General features: G+C 46.4%; 1 protein-coding gene across 1 annotated transcript in view; it reads left to right on the top strand.

The window, feature by feature from the left end:
- DHTKD1 (dehydrogenase E1 and transketolase domain containing 1) overlaps positions 1-21,049 on the top strand; it is a 59,910-nt gene that overhangs the window by 20,606 nt on the left and 18,255 nt on the right. The window contains exons 5-11 of the mRNA XM_062210909.1: positions 2,287-2,556; positions 9,252-9,423; positions 11,109-11,307; positions 13,625-13,937; positions 15,479-15,563; positions 16,857-16,996; positions 20,786-20,936. Of these exons, the coding sequence (XP_062066893.1) occupies positions 2,287-2,556; positions 9,252-9,423; positions 11,109-11,307; positions 13,625-13,937; positions 15,479-15,563; positions 16,857-16,996; positions 20,786-20,936 (1,330 nt within the window). The remainder of the gene's footprint in view (positions 1-2,286; positions 2,557-9,251; positions 9,424-11,108; positions 11,308-13,624; positions 13,938-15,478; positions 15,564-16,856; positions 16,997-20,785; positions 20,937-21,049) is intronic.

Genomic DNA, 21,049 nt, shown 5'->3' with positions numbered 1-21,049 from the left:
AGAGGAGCAGCTGGGACTCAAACCAGTACCCATATGGGATGCCAGCACCACAGGAGGTTGCTTTACCAGCTACACCACAGCGCCAGCCCCACCAATCAGCTTTTAAGAGACACCTATCTTAGAAAGATAGAATGTGACAGACTGAAAAGATTGACGGATGGTGATATGTGCTTAAATACATGCTGAAATTCTTAGATCAAAGATTGTATTCCTAAATCTTCTAGACAAAATTTGCCCCAAGATGCAGAATTTGTTGTAAATTATATGTTTAGGGGCTAGTGCTATGGCATAAGCAGGTAAAGCCACCGCCTATTATTCCAGCATCCCATTTGGGCACTGGTTCCAGTCCAGCTCCCCTACTTCAGATCTAGCTCCCTGGCTGGAAAGCAGCGGAGGACAGCCTGGGTCCTTGGGCCCCTGCTCCCACGTGGGAAACCGGGAAGATGCTCCTGGCTCACGGCTTCAGATCGGCCCAGTTCTGGCCATTGCTGCCAGCAGATGGAAGACATCTCTGTCTCTGTCTCTGCCTCTGCCTCTATCTAACTCTGCCTTTCAGATAAATAGATAAAATATATTTTTTAAAAAATTGCATGTTTGGCCTGCGCCGTGGCTCAATAGGCTAATCCTCCGCCTGAGGCGCCAGCACACCAGGTTCTAGTCCTGGTCAGGGCACCGGATTCTGTCCCGGTTGCCCCTCTTCCAGGCCAGCTCTCTGCTGTGGCCCAGGAGTGCAGTGGGAGGATGGCCCAAGTACTTGGCCCCTGCACCCCATTGGAGACCAGGAAGGACACCTGGCTCCTGGCTTTGGATCAGCGCGGTGCGCCGGCCACATCCCACCGGCCGCGGCGGTGAACCAACAGCAAAAGAAGACCTTTCTCTCTGTCTCTCTCTCTCTCACTGTCTACTCTGCCTGTCAAAAAAAATTTTTTTTACATGTTTATAAGAAGCACACACACAGAGACACACACATGTATATACACATCCACCCCTACACTGGGTGACTATATATATTCCTATCTTTAGGTAGGAGACGTCAGTAAGCTCTTGCAAGCTAGAGAAATTTTGGGGTCTTTCTGACAGTTTGGATGATTTAAAATAATCAGATATTCTTGGCAAATGCCTTGCTATGGGACCCAGCTTTGTTATTTACTAACCAAGGATCTTTAACAGTTGATTTGCCTTCCCTTGTTTATTCATTTTCAAAATGGGTAATAACATCTATGTCACAGAAGACTGTGACAATGAAGTGGGGGAACATGTGCAGAGGAATTTTGGGGGGAATTGGACAATGTAAGCCTTTAGGTTTGACTTGAGGTGAGTAGTATACCTTATCTCCTGTATAAATGGGATTACGTTCTGTTCTGTTTGTTTCCTCCTTACCGCTAATGAAATGAATATTACAAAGGTTTTTTAAAAAATGTATTATTTTTTAGACTGTTTTGGTTTTTTTTTTTTTTAAAGCAGAGAGACAGAAAGACAGAGAGCTCTCACATCTGCTAGTTCACTCTCTGAATGCTCGCAATAGCTGGGACAAGGCCAGAACCTGGGCGCTCGATCCCAACTATATGAGCCTTCCTGCTGCTCCCCAGGGCGCACATCAGCAGGAAACTGAATTAGGAGAGGAGCCAGGACTTGAATCCGGGTGCTGTCTGATACGGCATGGGGGCATGTGGCTGTGCCCCCCAGGTAGTGTCTTAACTACAACACCCAAAGCCCGCCGTAATAAATATATTTTAGCAAGTGTGTTTAAGAAAAGTGGATTAAGAAAAGTTGATTGCAACCCATAGGTACTTTTCCATTTTTCTCACGTTACATCCCTTTTAAAAGTATTGGCAGACATTTGATGCGCTGGTTATGATACTGCGTGAGATGCCTGTGCTCCTTATCGGCTGGGTTCGAATCCTAGCTCTGCCACAGATTCCAGCTTCCTGGTAACGCTCACCCTAGGTGGCAACAGTGACTGCTCAGATAACAGTGGGGCCCCTGCCATCCCTATGGTTTCAGTTCCAGACTCCCGACTTCAGCCTGGCTGAGCCCCAGCTGCCGTGGGCATTATGGAAGATCTCTCTGTGTCTGTCTCTTTGCCTTTCAAATAAAATGAAAAGGAAGAAGGGGGGAAGGAAGGAAAGAAAATCCGCTAAAAAAAAATTGTTGGACCCTCTTAATCCTAAAATTCCCTAAATAATTCCAAGCAATTTGTTATAAAAGCATGTATGTGAAGTTTGTTCTCCCTTCCTCCCCGCTGTGATAGAAAACGTTTTCCTTGTGTGTGTATGCCCATAACAGTTGATGTTCCGGAAAATGCGAGGCTTAAGTGAGTTTCCAGAAAGTGTCTCAGCCATTGGAGATGTCCTGTCTCACCTGACGTCCTCTGTGGACCTGGACCTGGGTGCACCCAGTCCCCTCCATGTTACAATGCTGCCCAACCCATCGCACCTCGAAGCTGTGAATCCTGTGGCTGTTGGGAAAACCCGGGGCAGGCAGCAGTCCCGACAAGATGGCGACTACTCTCCAGACAGTTCCGCTCGGCCTGGGGACAAAGTCATTTGCCTGCAGGTACTCATAGCTTCCAGGAAGTGAAGTCAAAGAGAGAAGGCTGGGGTAAGGAGGTCAGAAGGGAGATTGCAGGCATTCAAGATTGGGAACTGAAGATTCTGGGGTCACTTTTACAAGTTAATAGCAGTTGTGAGTTGCAGTCCCAAAGCAACTGACTTTGGCCTTCTTGAGTTGTGATTAATTGAGGGGTGGATCTGTGGGCATCACTGCTACTTTTTTAACTATTTTTTTTTTTAATATTTATTTACTTGAAAAGCAGGGTTACAGAGTCAGAGGGAGAGACACAGAGAGAGCTCTTCCATCTGCTAGTTCACTCCCCAAATGGCTGTAGTAGCTGGGACTGGACTAGGCTGAAGGTGGAAGATAGGAACTCTGTCCTGCTGTTCCATGCAGGTGCAAAGGCCCAAACACTCAGGCCATCTTCTGCTGTTTTCCAAGGCACATTAGGAGGGAACCAGACTAGAAGTGGTACAGCTGGGACTTGAACTGGTGCTCACATGGGGTGCTGGTGACATATTCAGCAGCTCACACTGCCAAAACACTGGCCCGCACTGCTACCTCTAAGAGGACGGATGTCATTGCTTCTCTGAAAGCAAGGTCCTTGAAGCCGGTGCTGTGGTGTAGTGGATAAAACCACTGCAGGGCCAGCAAGCCTACGGGCTCCTGTTTGAGTCCTGCCTGCTCCACTTCCAATCCAGCTCCCTGCTAATGTGCCCAGGAAAGCAGCGGAGGATGGCCCAAGTTCTGAGGCCCCTGCACTCATATGGGAGACCTGGAAGAAGCTCCCTGGCTCCTGGCTTTGGCCTGGTCCAGCTCCAGCTATTGCGGTCATTCGGAGAGTAAACCAACAAATGGAAGACTTCCTTCTTTCTCTGTCTCTTCCTCGCATTCTCTCTGTAACTCTGCCTCTCATCAAAAAAAGAAAGAAAGAAAGAAAGAAAGAAAGAAAGAAAGAAAGAAAGAAAGAAAGAAAGAAAGAAAGAAATGAAAGCAGGATCTCTAAACCCTGTGTATTAGACATATAGCTAACAATGCATAAAATGTATATTTACTTTGCTTGTTTGTTTAAAAACAAGGGCCTTTGTCATTAAGACAAACAATGCAAATTATTAGTGGATTTCTTTCTTCACCTGCCCCCCAGGTTTTGGTACTCCAACAAGTATCTTGTAGAGATTTGGCCTGTGAGTCATCAGATTTTATTCTATGAAAATTCATTTCAGTACAAACCTTTAGCTATTGAGGGGATAACTAATTGTGGACTTCAGTAATCAAGTCTTCAAACCCCACAGAAATAAGAAATATATAAGATAACAGAATATTCTTTGCATACAAACAGCTACCTTATCCTATTCTTGTTCATTTTTCATGAGCCAGAAACTGGTAGCGAATAAACAAAGGTAGACAAAATTGGATTTGATTATGATATGGTTATTTCTAGATAGCAGCCTTCAAGTTATTAGCCAGACTTTCTCCTTACCTTTCACCTGACTTAATTCTCAACTCTTTTAGTCGTTCACATTTACCCACTGTGTGTGTGTGTGTGTGTGTATATATATATATATATACTAAACAGACGCTAAGACTAACTTGTGAAGGAAGAGGTGAAAATGTTTTCTTCAAAGGATGAGAAGTTGACTGCCCTCGTTTGTCTACTTTGTGTGCCAACAGCATCTTGCCCTGCTGTGTCTGTGCGTGTCTTGCCTTGCTCCGGCACACGGTTCTGATTTCTTGTGGGGAGTCCAAATCTGAAGCCCATCAAAAGATAGTGGGTGAGATCCAGTGCTACTTTTTCTATCTGTTGTCAGTAAATCTTAGTCCTGGACCTAATGAAAGTGAATTCCTCTTATTTATTTATTTTTTTTTGACAGGCAGAGTTAGACAGTGAGAGAGAGAGAGACAGAGAGAAAGGTCTTCCTTTTTCCATTGGTTCACCCCCCAAAATGGCCGCCATGGCCCGCGTGCTGTGCCGATCTGAAGCCAGGAGCCAGGTGCTTCCTCCTGGTCTCCCATGCGGGTGCAGGGCCCAAGCACTTGGGCCATCCTCCACTGTACTCCCGGGCCACAGCAGAGAGCTGGACTGGAAGAGGAGCAACTGGGACAGAACCGGTGCACCAACCAGGATTAGAACCCGGAGTGCCAGTGCTGCAGGCGGAGGATTAACCAAGTGAGCCGGCCCTTTTATTTATTTTTTAAAATATTTATTTACTTATTTGAAAGGCAGAGTGACAGAGAGAGGGAGAGAGACCACATATAAAAAGAGAGACTTTTCCATCTGCTGGTTCACTCCCCAGATGGCTGTAAGGGCCCTGTCTGGGAGTCAGGAGCCAGGAACTCCTTTTTGTCCTGCACATGGGTTACTTACTCTTCTGTTGCCTTCCCATGAATATTGGCAGGTAGCTGGATCAGAAGCAGAACACCCAGAACTTGAACTGGAGCTCTGATACGAATGCCAGTGCCTCAAGCAGTGGCTTAACACGCTGCGCTACAACTCCCAACCCGAAAGTGAATTCTTAATTGTGCTCGTGTGTGTGGGGGTCAGAACTCCCCTGATGTGTCTGACTGAGGAGCATCCACCTCGCCCAGCTTTTGTGCATTTTTTTAAGATTTATTTATTTATTTGAAAGTTAGAGTTACACAGAGAGAGGAGAAGGAGAGAGAGAGAGGGAGAGAGAGAGAGGTCTTCAATCAATGGTTCACTCCCCAATTGGCTGCAATGGCCAGAGCTGTGCTGATCTGAAGCCAGGAGCTAGGAGCTTCTTCTGGGTCTACCACGTGGGTGCAGGGGCCCAAGGACTTGGGCCATCTTCTTATTGTTTTCCTAGGCCATAGCAGAGAGCTGGATCGGAAGTGAAGCAGCTAGGTCTCAAACCGGCGCCCAGCCTGGCGCTTCAGGCCAGGGCGTTAACCTGCTGCACCACAGCACTGGCCCCTTGTGCGTGTTTTAAGACCCTCACTCCTGGGGCCAGCACTATGGCGTAGCTGGTAAAGCCGCCACCTGCAGTGCCGGTATTCCATGTGAGTGCCAGTTCAAGTCCCAGCTGCTCCACTTCCGATCCAGCACCCTGCTGATGGCCTGGGAAAGCAGTAGAGGATGGCCCAAGTCCTTGGGCCCCTGCACCTGTATGGGAGACCTGGAAGAAGCTCCTGGCTTCTAGCTTCAGATCAGCTCAGCTCAGCTATTGCGGCCATTTGGGGAGTGAACCAGCCAATAGCAGACCTCTCTCTCTTTCTCTCCTTCTCTCTCTGCTGACTTAGAGATGTGATCAGGTAACACAAGCCACGCCTCTGTTCTAACATTAGAAAGATGTGGAAAAGGCTGCTGAACTGGTCTCCTCCATGTCATTGCCCCACAAGAAATCTCATAGCCCAGGACCAAAGGGTGTAGAGCATTCTTTTTTCAGAAACTCTTTGATTTGGTGCAGCTGGGTATTATACATTTTTTTTTTTATCAAAAGCAGTTTGCTGCTTTTTATTTATTTTGTAAAATTTTAGTATAAATTTTTAAACTTTCATTTTGAGAAACAGAGAGGAAGAGACAGAGACAGACAGATAAACAGATATAAACACAGAGATTGTGCTCCTAGCTGCTGGTTTACTCCCCCAAATGCCTGCAACAGCCAGAGCTGGGACAAGATCAGGCCAAAGTTAGGAGCCATGAACTCAATTTAGGTCTCCCAAGTGGGTGGCAGGAATTCCTAGAATTCCTAGAAGCATCACCACTAATTCCCAGGATCTGCATTAGCAGGAAGCTTGAGCCAAGAGTGGAACTGGGTATAGAACCCAGGAACTTCAGGCCAGTGCCGTGGCTCACTAGGCTAATCCTCTGCCTTGCGGCGCTGGCACACCGGGTTCTAGTCCCGGTCGGGGCACCGGTCCTGTCCCGGATGCCCCTCTTCCAGGCCAACTCTCTGCTGTGGCCAGGGAGTGCAGTGGAGGATGGCCCAAGTGCTTGGGCCCTGCACCCCAAGGGAGACCAGGAGAAGCACCTGGCTCCTGCCATCGGATCAGCGCCCAACAGCAAAAGGAAGACCTTTCTCTCTGTCTCTCTCTCTCACTGTCCACTCTGCCTGTCAAAAAAAAAAAAAAAAAAAGAACCCAGGAACTTCAATGGTTTTTTCACCGGGTACTGTGTAGTGCCAGAACTGACAGGTGATTATACAATTTGAAAGGCAGTGAGACAGAGATCTTCTATCTGCTGGTTCACTCCCAAAATGGCTACAACAGCCAAGGCCGTGCCAGGCCGAAATCAGCAGCCCAGAACTCCAGCTGGGTCTCCCATGTGGATGGCAAGGGCCCAAGTATTTGGGCCATCATCTGGTGCTTTCCCAGATGCATTAGCAGGGAGCTGGATTGGAAGTGGAGCAGCAGGGATTCAAACTGCTGCTGCGATATGGGATGCTGGCATTGTAAGCAGTGGCTTAAGCTAAAGTGCCGCAATGCTGGTCCCTCTCATTATTTACTTTAAACTCAAGAAAAAAAATTGCCCACTCCTCACCCTCACCCTCACCCTCACTCTCACCCTCGCCCTCAGGGCCAGAACTGTGGTGCAGTGGGTTATGCGCTGCTTGCAACACTGGCATCCCATATCAGAGTGCCACTTTGGCCAACTCCTCCTCCTCCTCTTTTTCTTCTTCTTCCTCTTCTTCTTCCTCCTCCCTGTCCCATACCTCCTTCCCCTCCCTTCTACTCCCCTCCTCCTCCTCCTCTTCTTTTTCATATGGAAACACTTGATCATTATTTCAAGAAAATGAACCAACAGGGATTGAGCAAGGAGAGGAGCATCTAAGGCCACATCTCTGTCCTAAGCAGGAGTCTGTAGCTGCAACTGCTTTAGTCTGAGCCAGCTTCCTGCTAATGTGCCTGGGAAAGCATCAGAGGTGGGCCCCTGCCACCTATGTGGGAGACCAGGATGGAGTTCCTGGCTCCTGGCTTCAGCTTGGCCCAGATCTGGCTGTTGTACCCATTTGGGGAATAAACCAGCAGATAGAAAAATCTCTCTCTCACTCTGCCTTTCCAATAAATAACCTCTTAAAAAAGTTTCCTCTACTACTGTGTGTAAGAGGTTTTATGAAGATACTGTTATCTAGCAGATTTCAAATGTTCTGGAAGGGTAGCACATTTTCAATATTCTCTCATAATAATATTTTGCGTTTTCCTCCTGTCTCCTGTTAGCTTGTGTATGGTATCTTTTCTCCCTTGTCACCTTGTCTTTGCTGTCACTTCACTCTCCTGTTCAGCATGGTAACAAGGGTTGAGTTCTGTTGTTGCCACTGATTTGAACCCTGGAAACTTGTTCCATCAACCATGAAGTATGAGGCCAACAAGCAGACAAGAGGGTGATTTTAGCCAAGTTTTGCCAAAAAGTAAAGACAGACTCCTAGACCTGATGGACCAGGCTGGTGTCTCGGTAAAGGACTGGGAGCCCAGTCTCATTTAGGCTGGAATTTTTATGGACATGAGTGTGGGTCCCCCGTTTCTTCTCCCCTCCTCCCTCTTCTAGGAAGGTCTGGGTAGGGGGTTTCTGGATGTGGAATTCCCCTGAACAAATCATTCTGGACAGTACTGGCTGTCAAGGTTCTTATCTATTGGAGGAGCAAATGACTCCTTCAGTCCAGTGATTAGAACTTGGTTGGGCCAGCTGTATCGCTCCCTCAATTCAGTGAGTTCCTTTTGATAAGGACAGCCAAGGACGCTTTGGGCTAAGGGAGACAGACAAGAAGCTGGGTCCTGCTCTCCAGACTTGTTTCCTCAAACCATTGCACATAAATTCATTTCCTTTTTTTTTTTTTAAAGATTTATTTATTTGAAAGAGTTACACAGAGAGAGGAGGAGAGGCAGAAAGAAAGAGAGGTCTTTGATCCACTGGTTTGCTCCCCAATTGGCTGCAACAGCTGGAGCTGTGCTGACCTGAAGCCAGGAGCCAAGAGCTTCTTCCGGGTCTCTCTTGTGGGGGCAGGGGCACAAGGACTTGGCCCATCTTGTAATGGCTTCCCCAGGCCATAGCAGAGAGCTAGGTTGGAAATGGAACAGCCAGGACTTGAACCGGTGCCCATATGGGATGCCGGCACTGCAGGCGGCGGCTTTACCCGCTACGCCACAGCACTGGCCCCTAAATTCATTTTCTTTAAAAATTCTCCTTTTCTTCTGTCCCTCTTAGACACATTTACCTAGCTGACCTTAGGCTGACGTTTACCTAGCTGTCATAACAATGTGAGCTCCCTGAGCCTCTTTTTCAGGCACGAGGAGAAGGAGGAGAGGAAGATTTCAATGTGGCACATTATTCCTCTTGTCTTGCGGACTGTTTTCCTACGCGATTTCCTACAGCTGGTTTTTCTTTAGGAAAAGCTATTTTTTTTTCACCTCCAGCAGTCCTGCTGTCCATGATGCTACCATGTAGACACTGGAATGTTTCCTAAAGTAATAAGCATAGGCAGTGGATAGGGGTGGAAGGGAGTTGGCTGATGGTGGCTGTACAAAGAAAAGGACTGGTTTAGCATCTTTGAAAGCTCTTTAGAGATCAGACTAACCCTGCTCGAAACCCTATAAGCTCTATGTTTTTAGGAGGGCAAGGAAGTAGTGAGAGAGTGGTGGTTTTAATTCTTAGTAGTATTTTAAAAAAATTTATTCTGAAAACCTAGATTTCTCAATCCCATGTGTTGCTTTTCTTTTCTCTTTTTCATTCCCCTTTGGTTTAGGTTCATGGTGATGCTTCTTTCTGTGGTCAAGGGATTGTTCCTGAGACATTTACACTGTCTAATCTCCCACATTTCAGAATTGGTGGGAGTGTCCATTTGATTGTCAATAACCAGCTGGGTTACACCACTCCAGCAGAAAGAGGGAGGTCTTCCTTGTACTCTAGTGACATTGGTAAGTAACAAGGGAGGCATTGATGTCACTGGGTCAGACGAGAAATTTCTAGTTCACACAAAACAATGAGCCTCATTGCTTGTGCCATTTTAAATTTTGATCAGGAGTCACCTGATGGTGTTGCCAAGTTGATTCTTTTTAAAGTCTCAATGTGTGATCTCTATTTTTTATTTATTTATTTTTAAAGATGTTATTTATTTATTTGAGAGATAGAATTACAGATGGTGAGAGGGAGAGATAGAGAGAAAGGTCTTCTATCCGTTGGTTCACTCCCCAGGTGGCAGCAACAGCTGCAGCTGCACCGATCCAAAACCAGGAGCCAAGTGCTTCTTCCCAGTCTTCCATGTGGGTGCAGGGGCCCAAGCACTTGGGCCATCTTCTACTGCTTTCCCAGGCCACAGCAGAGAGCTTGATTGGAAGAGGGGCAGCCGGGACTAGAACTGGCACCCATATGGGATGCCGGCGCTGCAGGTGGAGGATTAACCTACTATGCCATGGTGTTGGCCCCTCAATGTGATCTCTAAATGCAAGGAAATAAGGCCAGGATGGAACTGAGGGTGTGCAATCTCAAATGACTTCAGTAACCAGTTCCAAGATCTGGTAGAAGTCAGAGAACGACACAATTACTAGAGTAATTATCTTTAGGATATTCCGACTTGGAATGCCCATGATGTTATTCATAAAGAATATGTTCCGCTACTAAATTTGGTAAAAGAATCTAGTTAGAAATAAGATGGAAAGAATCAAAGTCAACTTATTTTAACCTGTGGAACTTGGCAGTCAACAGCCAAGTGGGACTTTTGTTATCTATTCCCTATTTCTCAGGTGCAAGAAGTGTCACCTGTTGTGAATGATTCTGTTTCTAGATCTGGTGCCTGGACTGGATGAATTTTGGGGTAGTCTGTGTGAGCTACTAAAAATGCATTCTAGAACTTCTCTTTGGAGAAGAGTTTCTAGGCTAAATGTTTAATGACCATTTTATCTCAGGAAGAAAGAGAATAGTAAGCTTAACAATTACAAAAATTAACTATTATGTAGTAGGCACTCTTAAGCATTAACATTTTATATGCAATTATCTCATTTAATCTTTACAACATCAACAAGAGCTAGGAGCTGTCATTCAAGGTTTTTTTTTTTATTTTTATTTTTTTATTTTTGACAGGCAGAGTGGACAGTGTGTGAGAGAGAGAAATTTCTTCCTTTTCCGTTGGTTCATACCCCAATGGCCGCTGCGGCCGGCGCACCGCGCTGATCCGAAGCCAGGAGCCAGGTGCTTCTCCTGGTCTCCCATGGGGTGCAGGGCCCAAGGACTTGGGCCATGCTCCACTGCACTCCCTGGCCACAGCAGAGAGCTGGCCTGGAAGAGGGGCAACCGGGACAGAATCCGGAACCCCGACTGGGACTAGAACCCGGTGTGCCAGCGCCGCTAAGCGGAGGATTAGCCTATTTGGCCATGGTGCCGGCCTTCAAGTTTTATAGTTAGGTAGACTACGATTCATATCTTTACCAGGAAGTCACACAAGGAGTTACAAAGCTGGACCCTGAAGCTTAAATTCTTAGCAACCAAGCCAAATTTCCTGTGACGGACTCCCAGCTGTCTCCCTGTGCAGGCAGTGGGACGTGGGGAGGGGCAGACATCATTCCAGGTTGACTGGCCCACTTCATCTCTGTCTTCCTTACTTCAGGAAAGCTTGTGGGCTGCGCCATCATCCATGTCAATGGAGACAGCCCAGAGGGAGTAGTGCGTGCCACCCGGCTGGCTTTTGAATACCAGCGCCGATTCCGCAAGGATGTGATTGTTGATTTACTGTGCTACAGGCAGTGGGGCCACAATGAGCTGGATGAGCCTTTCTTCACCAACCCAGTCATGTACAAAATCATCAGGTCTGATTAAAAACCTTTGTTTTACATGCTCTCTCACCCCCATAGCAACTACATAATCATCGTCTTTAATAGATACTCTCAGGGAGTGAGACCAACTTCCCTGGTTTGCCTAAGACGTGGAACTCTGAAGGCTAACATTGGAACAGTGCTTTGAAAACTGGGATGGTCACACTGGGGGTCTCCAGAGTACTCCCCATGTTCTACAAACTCCATGTGTTTCCTCTTTGGCCAGAGGGTGGGCAACTTAACAACTCATTTAGCAGGTGGGGAGACCTAGGTGGGAGGGCTTTAGGCAAGGCCTTGCCAGAAGCTACTTAGTAGGACATTGGCATGGTCAGAAATAGAACCTCCAGAATTCTCCTCTGTGAACTGGAGATCTGCTTTGTGCCCTGGCAAGAGGTAACACCAGGGATTTTAGTGAAGGTTTAGGACTATGCTATCTGGTATGGAAGCCACTAGCCATAAGAAGCTATTGAGCACTTGAAATGTGGCCATTCCTGATGGAGATAAGCCTTAACTATACTGTACACACCAGATACCGAAGACTTGGCATGTCAGGTATAACATAAAATTTGTCAAAAGTTTTAATACCAATACTGAAATGACAATGTTGGGTATATGTTGACTTAAATAAAATATATTGTTAAAATTAATTCCACTGTTTGTTTTTACCTTTTCCAACATGACTGTCAGAAAATTTTAAATTACACAGGTGACTTACGTTGTATTCCCATTGGGCAGTGCTGACTCAGCAGGTCAATGTGATAGAGAGGGAACATGTTATGTAGAATATTCCTTTCCTGGATACTAGAAAGAGAAAGACCCCTGCTCTTCTACTTCCTCAAGCAGAGCAATAAATGTGACACTTGACATACCTTACTGTTCACAGGTAGCAGGACACTGCTCTGGGAAGAACAAAACAGGTTTCTCATTTAGCACTGAACTTAGCAGTCCAGTGACTCAATGTGAATCAGGGCTCCATTTAAAAAAAATCTATCTTGCCAGACTCTCTTTCGTCAGGATTAAATATGATAATATATATAAATAGACTTTCTATGAAGTCTTATACAAAGTAGAATGGCCTTTTATTGTTGTTGCAATGTTCAGATGCAGATTATTAGAGTAACCCGAAACAGTTGATAGCAATTTTGGGTTCAGTATATTTTGAAATAAAAGGGGTGCTGAATGGGTGATAATGTGGATCTGTCGAGAAGTTACCAATTCGTTACACACGTCTACTAATTATTTCTATCTGGATGTCCATGAAAGTTTATAAAGATAATGTTGTGGTGCAGTCATCAAGCCACTGCTTGTGATACCAGCATCCCATATCAGAGGCTGGTTTGAGTCCTGGCTACTCAGCTTCCAATCCAGCTCCCTGCTAACATGCCTGGGAAAGAGAGGAAGATGGCTCAAGTACTGGGGCCCCTGCCACATAGGTTGGAGACCAGGACGGAGTTCCTGGCTCCTGGCTGTGGTCTGGCCAGCCGTGGTTGTTGTGGCTATTTGGAGAGTGAACCAGCAGATGGAAGATCTCTCTCCCTTATAATCTCCCTCTCTCTCTGTCACTCTACCTTTCAAGTCAGTCAATCACTCCATCAGTCTTTAAGACCAAAGAAAGTTGATAAAGATAAATTTGTTTCTCTTTTGCTTGCCTGCAAGAGGTTTGTTCACATGAGTGCCTTTGCTTAATTAATTACATTTCTTTTATTTATTTGGGTTTTTTCAATTAACTTATTTAGGTGAAAGTTGAATAATGTATGATTTACTAGTTTTTCTAAAAGATTTATTTATTTATTTGTTTGTTTGTTTATTTATTTGAAAGTCAGAGTGTGTGTGTGAGAGAGAGAGAGCTAAGTCTTCCACCCGCTGGTTCACTGCCCAGATGGCCACAATGGCTGGGGCTGGGCCATGTAAAAGCCAGGAGCCAGGAACTTCTTTCAGGTCTCCCACTTGGGTGCAGGGGCTCAAACACATGGACCATTATCTGCTGCTTTTTGGAGGCTATTAGCTAGACTAGAGGTAGAGTGATCAGGACAGGAACAAGTGCCCATATGGGATGCTGGTGTCTCAGGCAGTAGCTTTACCAACTATTTCACAATGCCAGCCCCTAAAATTGACTATATTAGAGTGGACATTTATCTATCACATTCACAATGTTGTGCAAGCACCACCTGTTTTGATTCCAAAACGTTTCCTGAGTGTCTTTTTATAGTGCTGCCATTCTAGCAAGGCCTTTGACAATGACTATATTTCCTCTTAGATTTTTTTTTACACATCAGGTTGATTTTTTTTTCCTCTTTTATTTCTTGGGCAGAGCCCGAAAGAGCATCCCTGACACCTATGCAGAGAACCTGATTGCCAGTGGACTCATGACCCAGGAGGAGGTGTCTGAAATAAAAGCCTCTTACTACGCCAAGCTAAATGACCACTTAACTAACATGACCCACTACAGCCCCCCGGCCACCCACCTGCAGGCCCACTGGCAGGGCCTGGTTCAGCCCGAAGCTTGCATCACCACCTGGAATACAGGTCTGCCCCTGGACCTCCTGCAGTTTGTCGGCATGAAGTCTGTGGAGGTCCCAAAGGAACTCCAGATGCATAGTCACCTTCTAAAGACCTATGTCCAGGTGAGAAGCGTGCAAGTGGCCGGCCATTGCTTTTCTTCTTGCTCAGCAAAGGAACTGATGTTGGTCTGGTCTTTTCGGGAGGCTGATTGATTTGCCAAATACTCACTGCACGTGAGTAGGTTCTAGGAACTGAGCCTAGTGGGTTTTACTATTGACATTCAGTTAACTCAGATTTTCCCCCTTTGTTTCTTTCTTTATGTTAATATAATAATACGCATGGAATAATGCATGTTGTACAAAAGACAGAAATACACGAATGTCTGGTTTGGTCTTATCCATCAGTGAGCAGAAAGCATTTTAATTCTTTCAAGTAGCTCAAATAAAAGAAACAAAAATAGCACACATACCCTAAACGTGATCATTTATACCTTTAAACATGCTGAGGCTTTTCCTATTATTTTTCTTTTTTAAGATCTATTCATTTATTTAGAAAGACTGAGCAATAGAGAGAGAGAGAAGGAGAGATCTTCCATCTGCTGCATCACTCCCCAAATGGCCACAACAGCCATGGTTGGGCCAGGCCAAAGTCAGAGGAGCCCAGACCTCCATCCAGGTCCCCACATGAGTGGCAAGGATCCAGGTAATCTGGCCATCCTCTGCTGCTTTCCAGGCTCATTAGCAGGGAGCTGGACCAGAAGCAGAGCAGCCTGGACTGAAAACAGTACATAGGGGGTTGATATAGGATGCCAGCATTGCAAGTGGTGGCTTGACCATGGGCAGCTTAATCCTCTGCAGCACGATGGCAGCACCCCATTCTCAGCAGCAGAATGACAGACCATCCTGATTGGCCTGGGTGTTGGGGTTTTCTGACACATGAAGCTTTCCGCGCTAAAATAGAACAAAATATTAAAGGTATTTATCTTTCTTAAGCTTAAATGAAATAACTTTGCCTTCTGAATTATTTTTTAAAAGTTTTGCAGGCATTGTGGCCTGGTGGGTCATGTCACTGCCTGTGATGCCAGCATCCCAAATGAATGATGGTTCCTGTCCTCCACCTCTGATCCAGCTCCCTGCTAATGGCCTGGGAAATGCAGCAGAAGATGGTCCAAGTTACTTGGGCTCCTGCCACCCATCTAGGAGACCCAGATGAAGCTCCTGGCTCCTGTCTTCCACCTGGGCCATCCCTGGCCATTGCGGCCATTTTGGGGAGTGAACCAGTGGATGAAAGCTCCCTCTCTGTCTCTGTTTCTATCTCTTCCTCTCCCTCTCTCTCTCTCTCTCTTCTTCTCTCTCTGTTACTTTGTCTTTCAAATAAATAAGTAAATCTTTTTAAAAAAGGAAAAGAAACATAATATGGTTCCCTATGACTCCCTCCCTGATTCCATCTTCCATCTCTCCACAGAGGACACCCAAAGTGCACCTGCTTTGCCTGTTTGAAAACTGCACGTAAAGCCTATTGTTCTCTAGTGTATCTGTCTGTGCTCCCTATTCGGCACCAGGTCGCTGACACTTACCCTTGATGCATTCCATATCTTAACCTCAGCGTGGAAAAACATACGGCCTCTGAAACATTTCCTTTTTCCTCCCCCTCCATCTCACAGTCCAGAATGGAGAAAGTGATGAGCGGAACGAATTTAGACTGGGCCACTGCGGAAGCTCTGGCCCTGGGCTCCTTACTTGCTCAAGGTATGCAGTTTCTGTTTAGCCGCACAGCTCACAGGGAATGCTGAACATGACGTTGATTCTGTGTGGCCTCTGCTGCTTTTCTTGAACTGTAACTACCTCTTGTCATTTTCATCGGCAGCAGAGTTCTAGAACCTGCTACTTCTCCTTACTGATGCTGTTATCTGATTGTAGTATAGGTCAGCCTTCCTCAGGGCATCTACTCTAGGGCAGTTGTACCAATATGTGCTGGGTATATTGAAAAAGTGTTTTTACCTAAATATTATAGGGCATGTGATGACTAATTTTTTTTAAATTTATTTTATTTGAAAGGCACAGTGATGGGGGCGAGGGCTGTTTCAGGGGGAGAAGAGAGGAAAGGGAGTGAAAAAGAGCTACTGATCTTTCATCTCCTGGTTAACTCCCCAATGGCTGCATCAGCTGGGGCCGGGCCAAGACAAAGCCAAGAGCCCAGAACTTCGTTTGGGTTTTCCACTTGGATGTCAGGGGCCCAAATGCTTGGGCCAGCTTCGGCTTTCTTCCCAGGAGCATTAGGAGGGAACTGAGTTGGAAGTAGAGCAGCCAGGACTCACTGGCACTCTGAAACGCGATGTAAACATCACAAGTGGCTGCTTAACCTGCTGCACCACAGCGCCAACATCAAGTGATGACTCTTCTGTGTTTTAAGGTTTTATTTTATGTATTTGAAAGGCAGAGTTACAGAGAAGAAGAGACGCAGAGATCTTTCATCCGCTGGTTCACTCTACAAATGGCCGCAATGGCTGGGGCTGGACTAGGTGGAAGCCAGGAGCCTGGTACTTTGTCTAGGTCTCCCACGTGGGTGGCAGTGACCCAAGCCCATGTTCCACTGCTTTTGCAGGTGCATTAGCAGGGTTCTGGATCAGAAGTAATGCAGCCAGCACTTGAAACAACACTCTGATAGGGGATGCTGGCATCAGAGGCAGTGGCTCACCTTGCTACAGCACAGTGCTGGTCCCAAGTGATGACTATTCTTACACAGTCTCACCTTGACTATAGATTTTTTTCAAATCAGAAGTGGAGGAACTGGCACCCATATGGGATGCCGGTGTTGCAGGGGGTGGCTTAGCACACTATGCCACAATGCCAGCCCCAGCTATAGATGTTTGAATATAGGCCAGGTATATATGAAAAAGGAGAATCTGTTATCCTAATTCTCAGGATGAGATTATGTGTAAGAATTCAGGGTCACCATGCCTTACGATGACCTGGGTTATTCACAGGGATCTGGACTTTGCTTTTTTTTTTTTTTTTTTTTTTCCTGCTTGCTTGCTTTAGGTTTTAATGTCCGTCTGAGTGGTCAAGATGTCGGCCGTGGGACTTTTAGTCAAAGGCATGCAATGGTCGTTTGCCAGGAGACTGATGACACCTACATCCCCCTGAACCACATGGACCCTCACCAGAGGGGCTTCCTAGAGGTAGGCTCCTTCAACCTCCGTTGTGGAAGACTGGTGCTGCTTATGACAGACGTTGCCAATTCTGTGCACTTAGCCTTTTTTTTAAATAAAGAGGTCCTGAATGGGTAGACAGTGTGGACCCATGTATTTGGAATAGAGGTAACAGGCTGGGGAGCAGACTGGAGCTATTTTACTCAGGCTACTTCTCTGTAGGTATGTAAATGTCCAATGGATGTGCATTTTGTCAGTTCAAAATTGACATTAATATCCATGTAATGTGGCGGTTTGTTAAAGTTAGTTAAAGATGTGGATAATAGGCCAATATTTCTTATATACTAAAACAAAATGCTTCCTCCAGGTTCTCTTGTTCCCTGCAGTGTAGTGGGCTTGATGAGTAAATATAACCATGTATTCTGTGTGCCAGTCTCTTCAGTGTCTTAGGGAAAGGGGCTGAGTCTTCTCATTCTTGTCCCTCCATCAACTAGTATAGTGCCTGGCATGTGATATCTGTGAAATTAGCTTACTCTGCAAGACAAGTTGAGGGGTATGTCATCTTCCTTCCCACTCTAGCCATTTGTCTGAACAGAAAGGTTGCTTTTTTTTTTTTTAAGATTTATTTATTTATTTTATTTGAAAGGCAGATCTAGAGACAAGGAGAGATCTTCCAACTGCTAATTCACTCCCCAAATGTCTGCAATGGCCAGAGTTGGGCCAGACTGAAGCCAGGAGCCAGGAGCTTCTTTCAAGTCTCCCACATGGGGTGACAGGGTCCCAAGCATTTGGGCCACCTTCTGCTGCTTTCCCAGGCACATTAACAGGGAACTGGATTGAAATTGGAGCAGAATGGGAGCACCCAAATGGGATGCTGGCACTTCAAATGGCAGTTTGACCCACTATGTCACAGCGCCGGCCCCAAACATAGAGCCTTGAGCTCACTGATCCTCTTATAATAAATCCACTTGGCAAAACCAATGTTCCAGGAAGACTGAAGGACACGCAGGTCATCTTTTTCTTAAGCTAGTTTAAAATCCATCTTTGGTAGCTGGTGTTGTAGCATAGCAAATAAAGCTGCTAGCTGCAACATCGACAACCCATATGGCCACCTGTTTGAATCCTGGCTACTCCACTTCCAATCCAGCTCTCTGCTAATGGCCTGGGAAAAGCAGCAGAGGATGGCCTCCGTGTTTGGGCCCCTGACACCCACATGGGAGACCTGGATGAAGCTCCTGCCTCCCAGCTTCTACCTGGCCCAATGCTGGTTGTTGTTAGGGATGACCCAGTGAATGGAAGCTCTCTGTCTCTCCCTCTCTCTGTGTTACTCTGACTTTCAAATAAATACATTCATTTTTACAAAAAATGTTTATTTACAAATAAATAAATTAATCTTTACAAAAAAATCAATCTTTGGATCAAGTCAGACTGATGGACTGCATACTGGAATGTTTAGTGTACCTCACCTCAAATGAGGTTTCTATCGACTTGTGATATGATGTTTATCTACCATTTTGAATCTTGCTATTTATTTGTTTTTAAGATTTATTTATTTATTTGAAAGGCAGAAAGTGAAAGTGGCCGGACTTAGTGGGGGAGGGGGAGAGGAAAGAAGGAACCTTAGCCTAGGTTATCCTCTGGTGTCCTGACTCGGGCAACTGGTGTATGATGATGACGCCCATCCAGATAGAGAGGAGAGGAGGGCAACAGGCTTAGTAAGGAAAGATGATGGACTCATATTTGGACCCTTGACTTTGAAGGGGCTGAACGATACTGAGGTTTCCATCAGGCAACTAGATTTGCATATCTAGAGGTAATAAAGGATTCTGGTCTTGAGCCCAGAGAAGTCATGAGGGTGTAACAGCATTTGAAACCGTGGGGTGAGGGCATCTCCCTGGGAGAGCAGGATGAGAAGAGATGCTCAGGAGAAGGGTCCTGGAAGAAGCAACACTGAAGGAATAGCAGAGGCAAAGCATTTCACAAAGGGGACCCAGAAAGGTGGGAGGAAAACTGGGGGTCTCTGTGGCGTGGTACTCAAGGAGTTTGGCAAGAGGAAGAATAGCAGGGCCATTGCACTTAGCCACCAGAAGGTCAAGGGCCGACCTCACGTTGAGCCATTCCTAGGGAATGGTAGCAGAAGAAGGGAGATTGTACTGAGTTGAAGGGCAAACAGGAGGTAAAGAGCTCGGGACTGGTGGGTTAGATTGTTCTTTCTAGAAGCTTGGAAAGAAAGGAATGGCTGGGGGACTTTGAGTCAGGGGAATATATCTTATTTTGTTTTTATGCTTTTGATTATGGGTATATGCTGAGGGAAGAAAGCCAATGAGGAGAGATTCAGAAAGGAGGGGTCAGGTGATGGAGCTATGTCCTGTCCTGGGAGAAGCATTCAAGAGGGGATGAGTGGATTCAGAATGAGTGGTGTGTCAGCTTTAGATGGGAAGAGAAATGAGGAAGGACGTGAGGACAGGCAGAGATGTAAGCAAAGAGAGATCCAACCCTATTTACAACACATGTAAATCTGAGAAATGTAGTTCTTTTTTTTTTTTAAAGATTTATTTTATTTATTTGAAAGAATTACAGAGAGAGGTAAAACAGGGGGGTGGGCTTTCATCCACTGATTCACTCCCCAGATGACCACAGCCACCAGAGCTGAGCTGATTTGGAGCCAGGGGTCAGGAGCTTTTTCTAGGTCTCCCACGCTGGGGCAGGAGCCCAAGGACTTGGGCCATCTTCCACTGCTGGGACTCGAACCAGTGCCTATACGGGATGCTAGCGCTGCAGACCAGGGCTTTAACTTGCTGTGCCACAGCACTGGCCCCTGTACTTCTTTATAATAAAAACTAATGTTGGGGCAAGCGCCATGGCATGGCAGGTAAAGCCGCCGCCTGCAGTGCCGGCATCCCATATGGGCACCGGATTGAGTCCTGGTTGCTCCACTTCCGATCTAGTACTCTGCTATGGCCTGGGAAAGCAGCAGAAGATGTACCAAGTGCTTGGGCCCCTGCACCCGCATGGGAAACCTGGAAGAAGTTCCTGGCTCCTGGCTTTAGTTTGGCACAGCTCTAGCCATTACAGGCATTTGGGAGTGAACCAGCAAATGGAAGACCTGTCTTTCTTTTCTTTTTTCTTTTTTTTTTTTTTTTTTAAGATTTTGTTTATTTGAGAGATAGAGTTACAGACACTGAAAAGGAGAGGCAGAGAGAAAAGTCTTCCTTCCATTGGTTCACTCCCCAAATAGCCACAACGACCAGAGCTGAGCTGATCCGAAGCCAGGAGCCAGGAGCTTCCTCTGGATCTCCCATGTGGGTGCAGGGGCCCATGGACTTGGGCCATCTTCTACTGCTTTCCCAGGCCATAGCAGAGAGCTGGATCAGAAGTGGAGCAGCAGGGACTTGAACCGGTGCCCATATGGGATGCCGGCATTACAGGCTGGGGCTTTAACCTGCTGCACCACAGCACCAGCCCCTTAGCCTTCTTTTTGTAATCTTCCCCCATTGTTTTATGATGTATAATTCAAAAGCTTACGTGGTCCAGTTTTCCTCTGAGCCCTACAGGTAGGTCACCTGAAAAGTGTTTGCCTACTGTTGAAGAAAGTCTTTAATACCCACATGGCAGCCTCTTTTTTTTCCCTGTCTGTCCCAACTTTCCTCATATGCTCCACTGGCACTGAGCAGTCGCTGTCCTCTCTCAAAGGTCACAACTGAAAGCCCCACCTCCCTTGGAGAGGTTGGTACCCACGTGATGCCTTGCCTGTGCTGGCTCCTGTCAGGTGTCCCCTTGCACGCCAATCCAGTGTTTCGTTCTCTCCCTTGGGGTTAGGTGAGCAACAGCCCGCTGTCTGAAGAGGCCGTCCTGGGCTTTGAATATGGAATGAGCATTGAGAGCCCAAAGCTGCTGCCCATCTGGGAGGCTCAGTTTGGCGATTTCTTCAACGGAGCCCAGATCATCTTCGACACGTTCATCTCAGGAGGTTGGTGTCAGCGTGATCGTGGGGGGATGGATGCAAGGCCCCGGGCCTCGCAGGCCCAAATGAATAAAAAAGATTCTTGTCACTGCAGGGTCTCTGGAGAGCTGGGGGATCGC

Source organism: Lepus europaeus, chromosome 14, assembly GCF_033115175.1.
Source record: "Lepus europaeus isolate LE1 chromosome 14, mLepTim1.pri, whole genome shotgun sequence".
NCBI lineage: Eukaryota > Metazoa > Chordata > Mammalia > Lagomorpha > Leporidae > Lepus > Lepus europaeus.
This window is presented reverse-complemented; position numbering and strand designations above follow the sequence as displayed.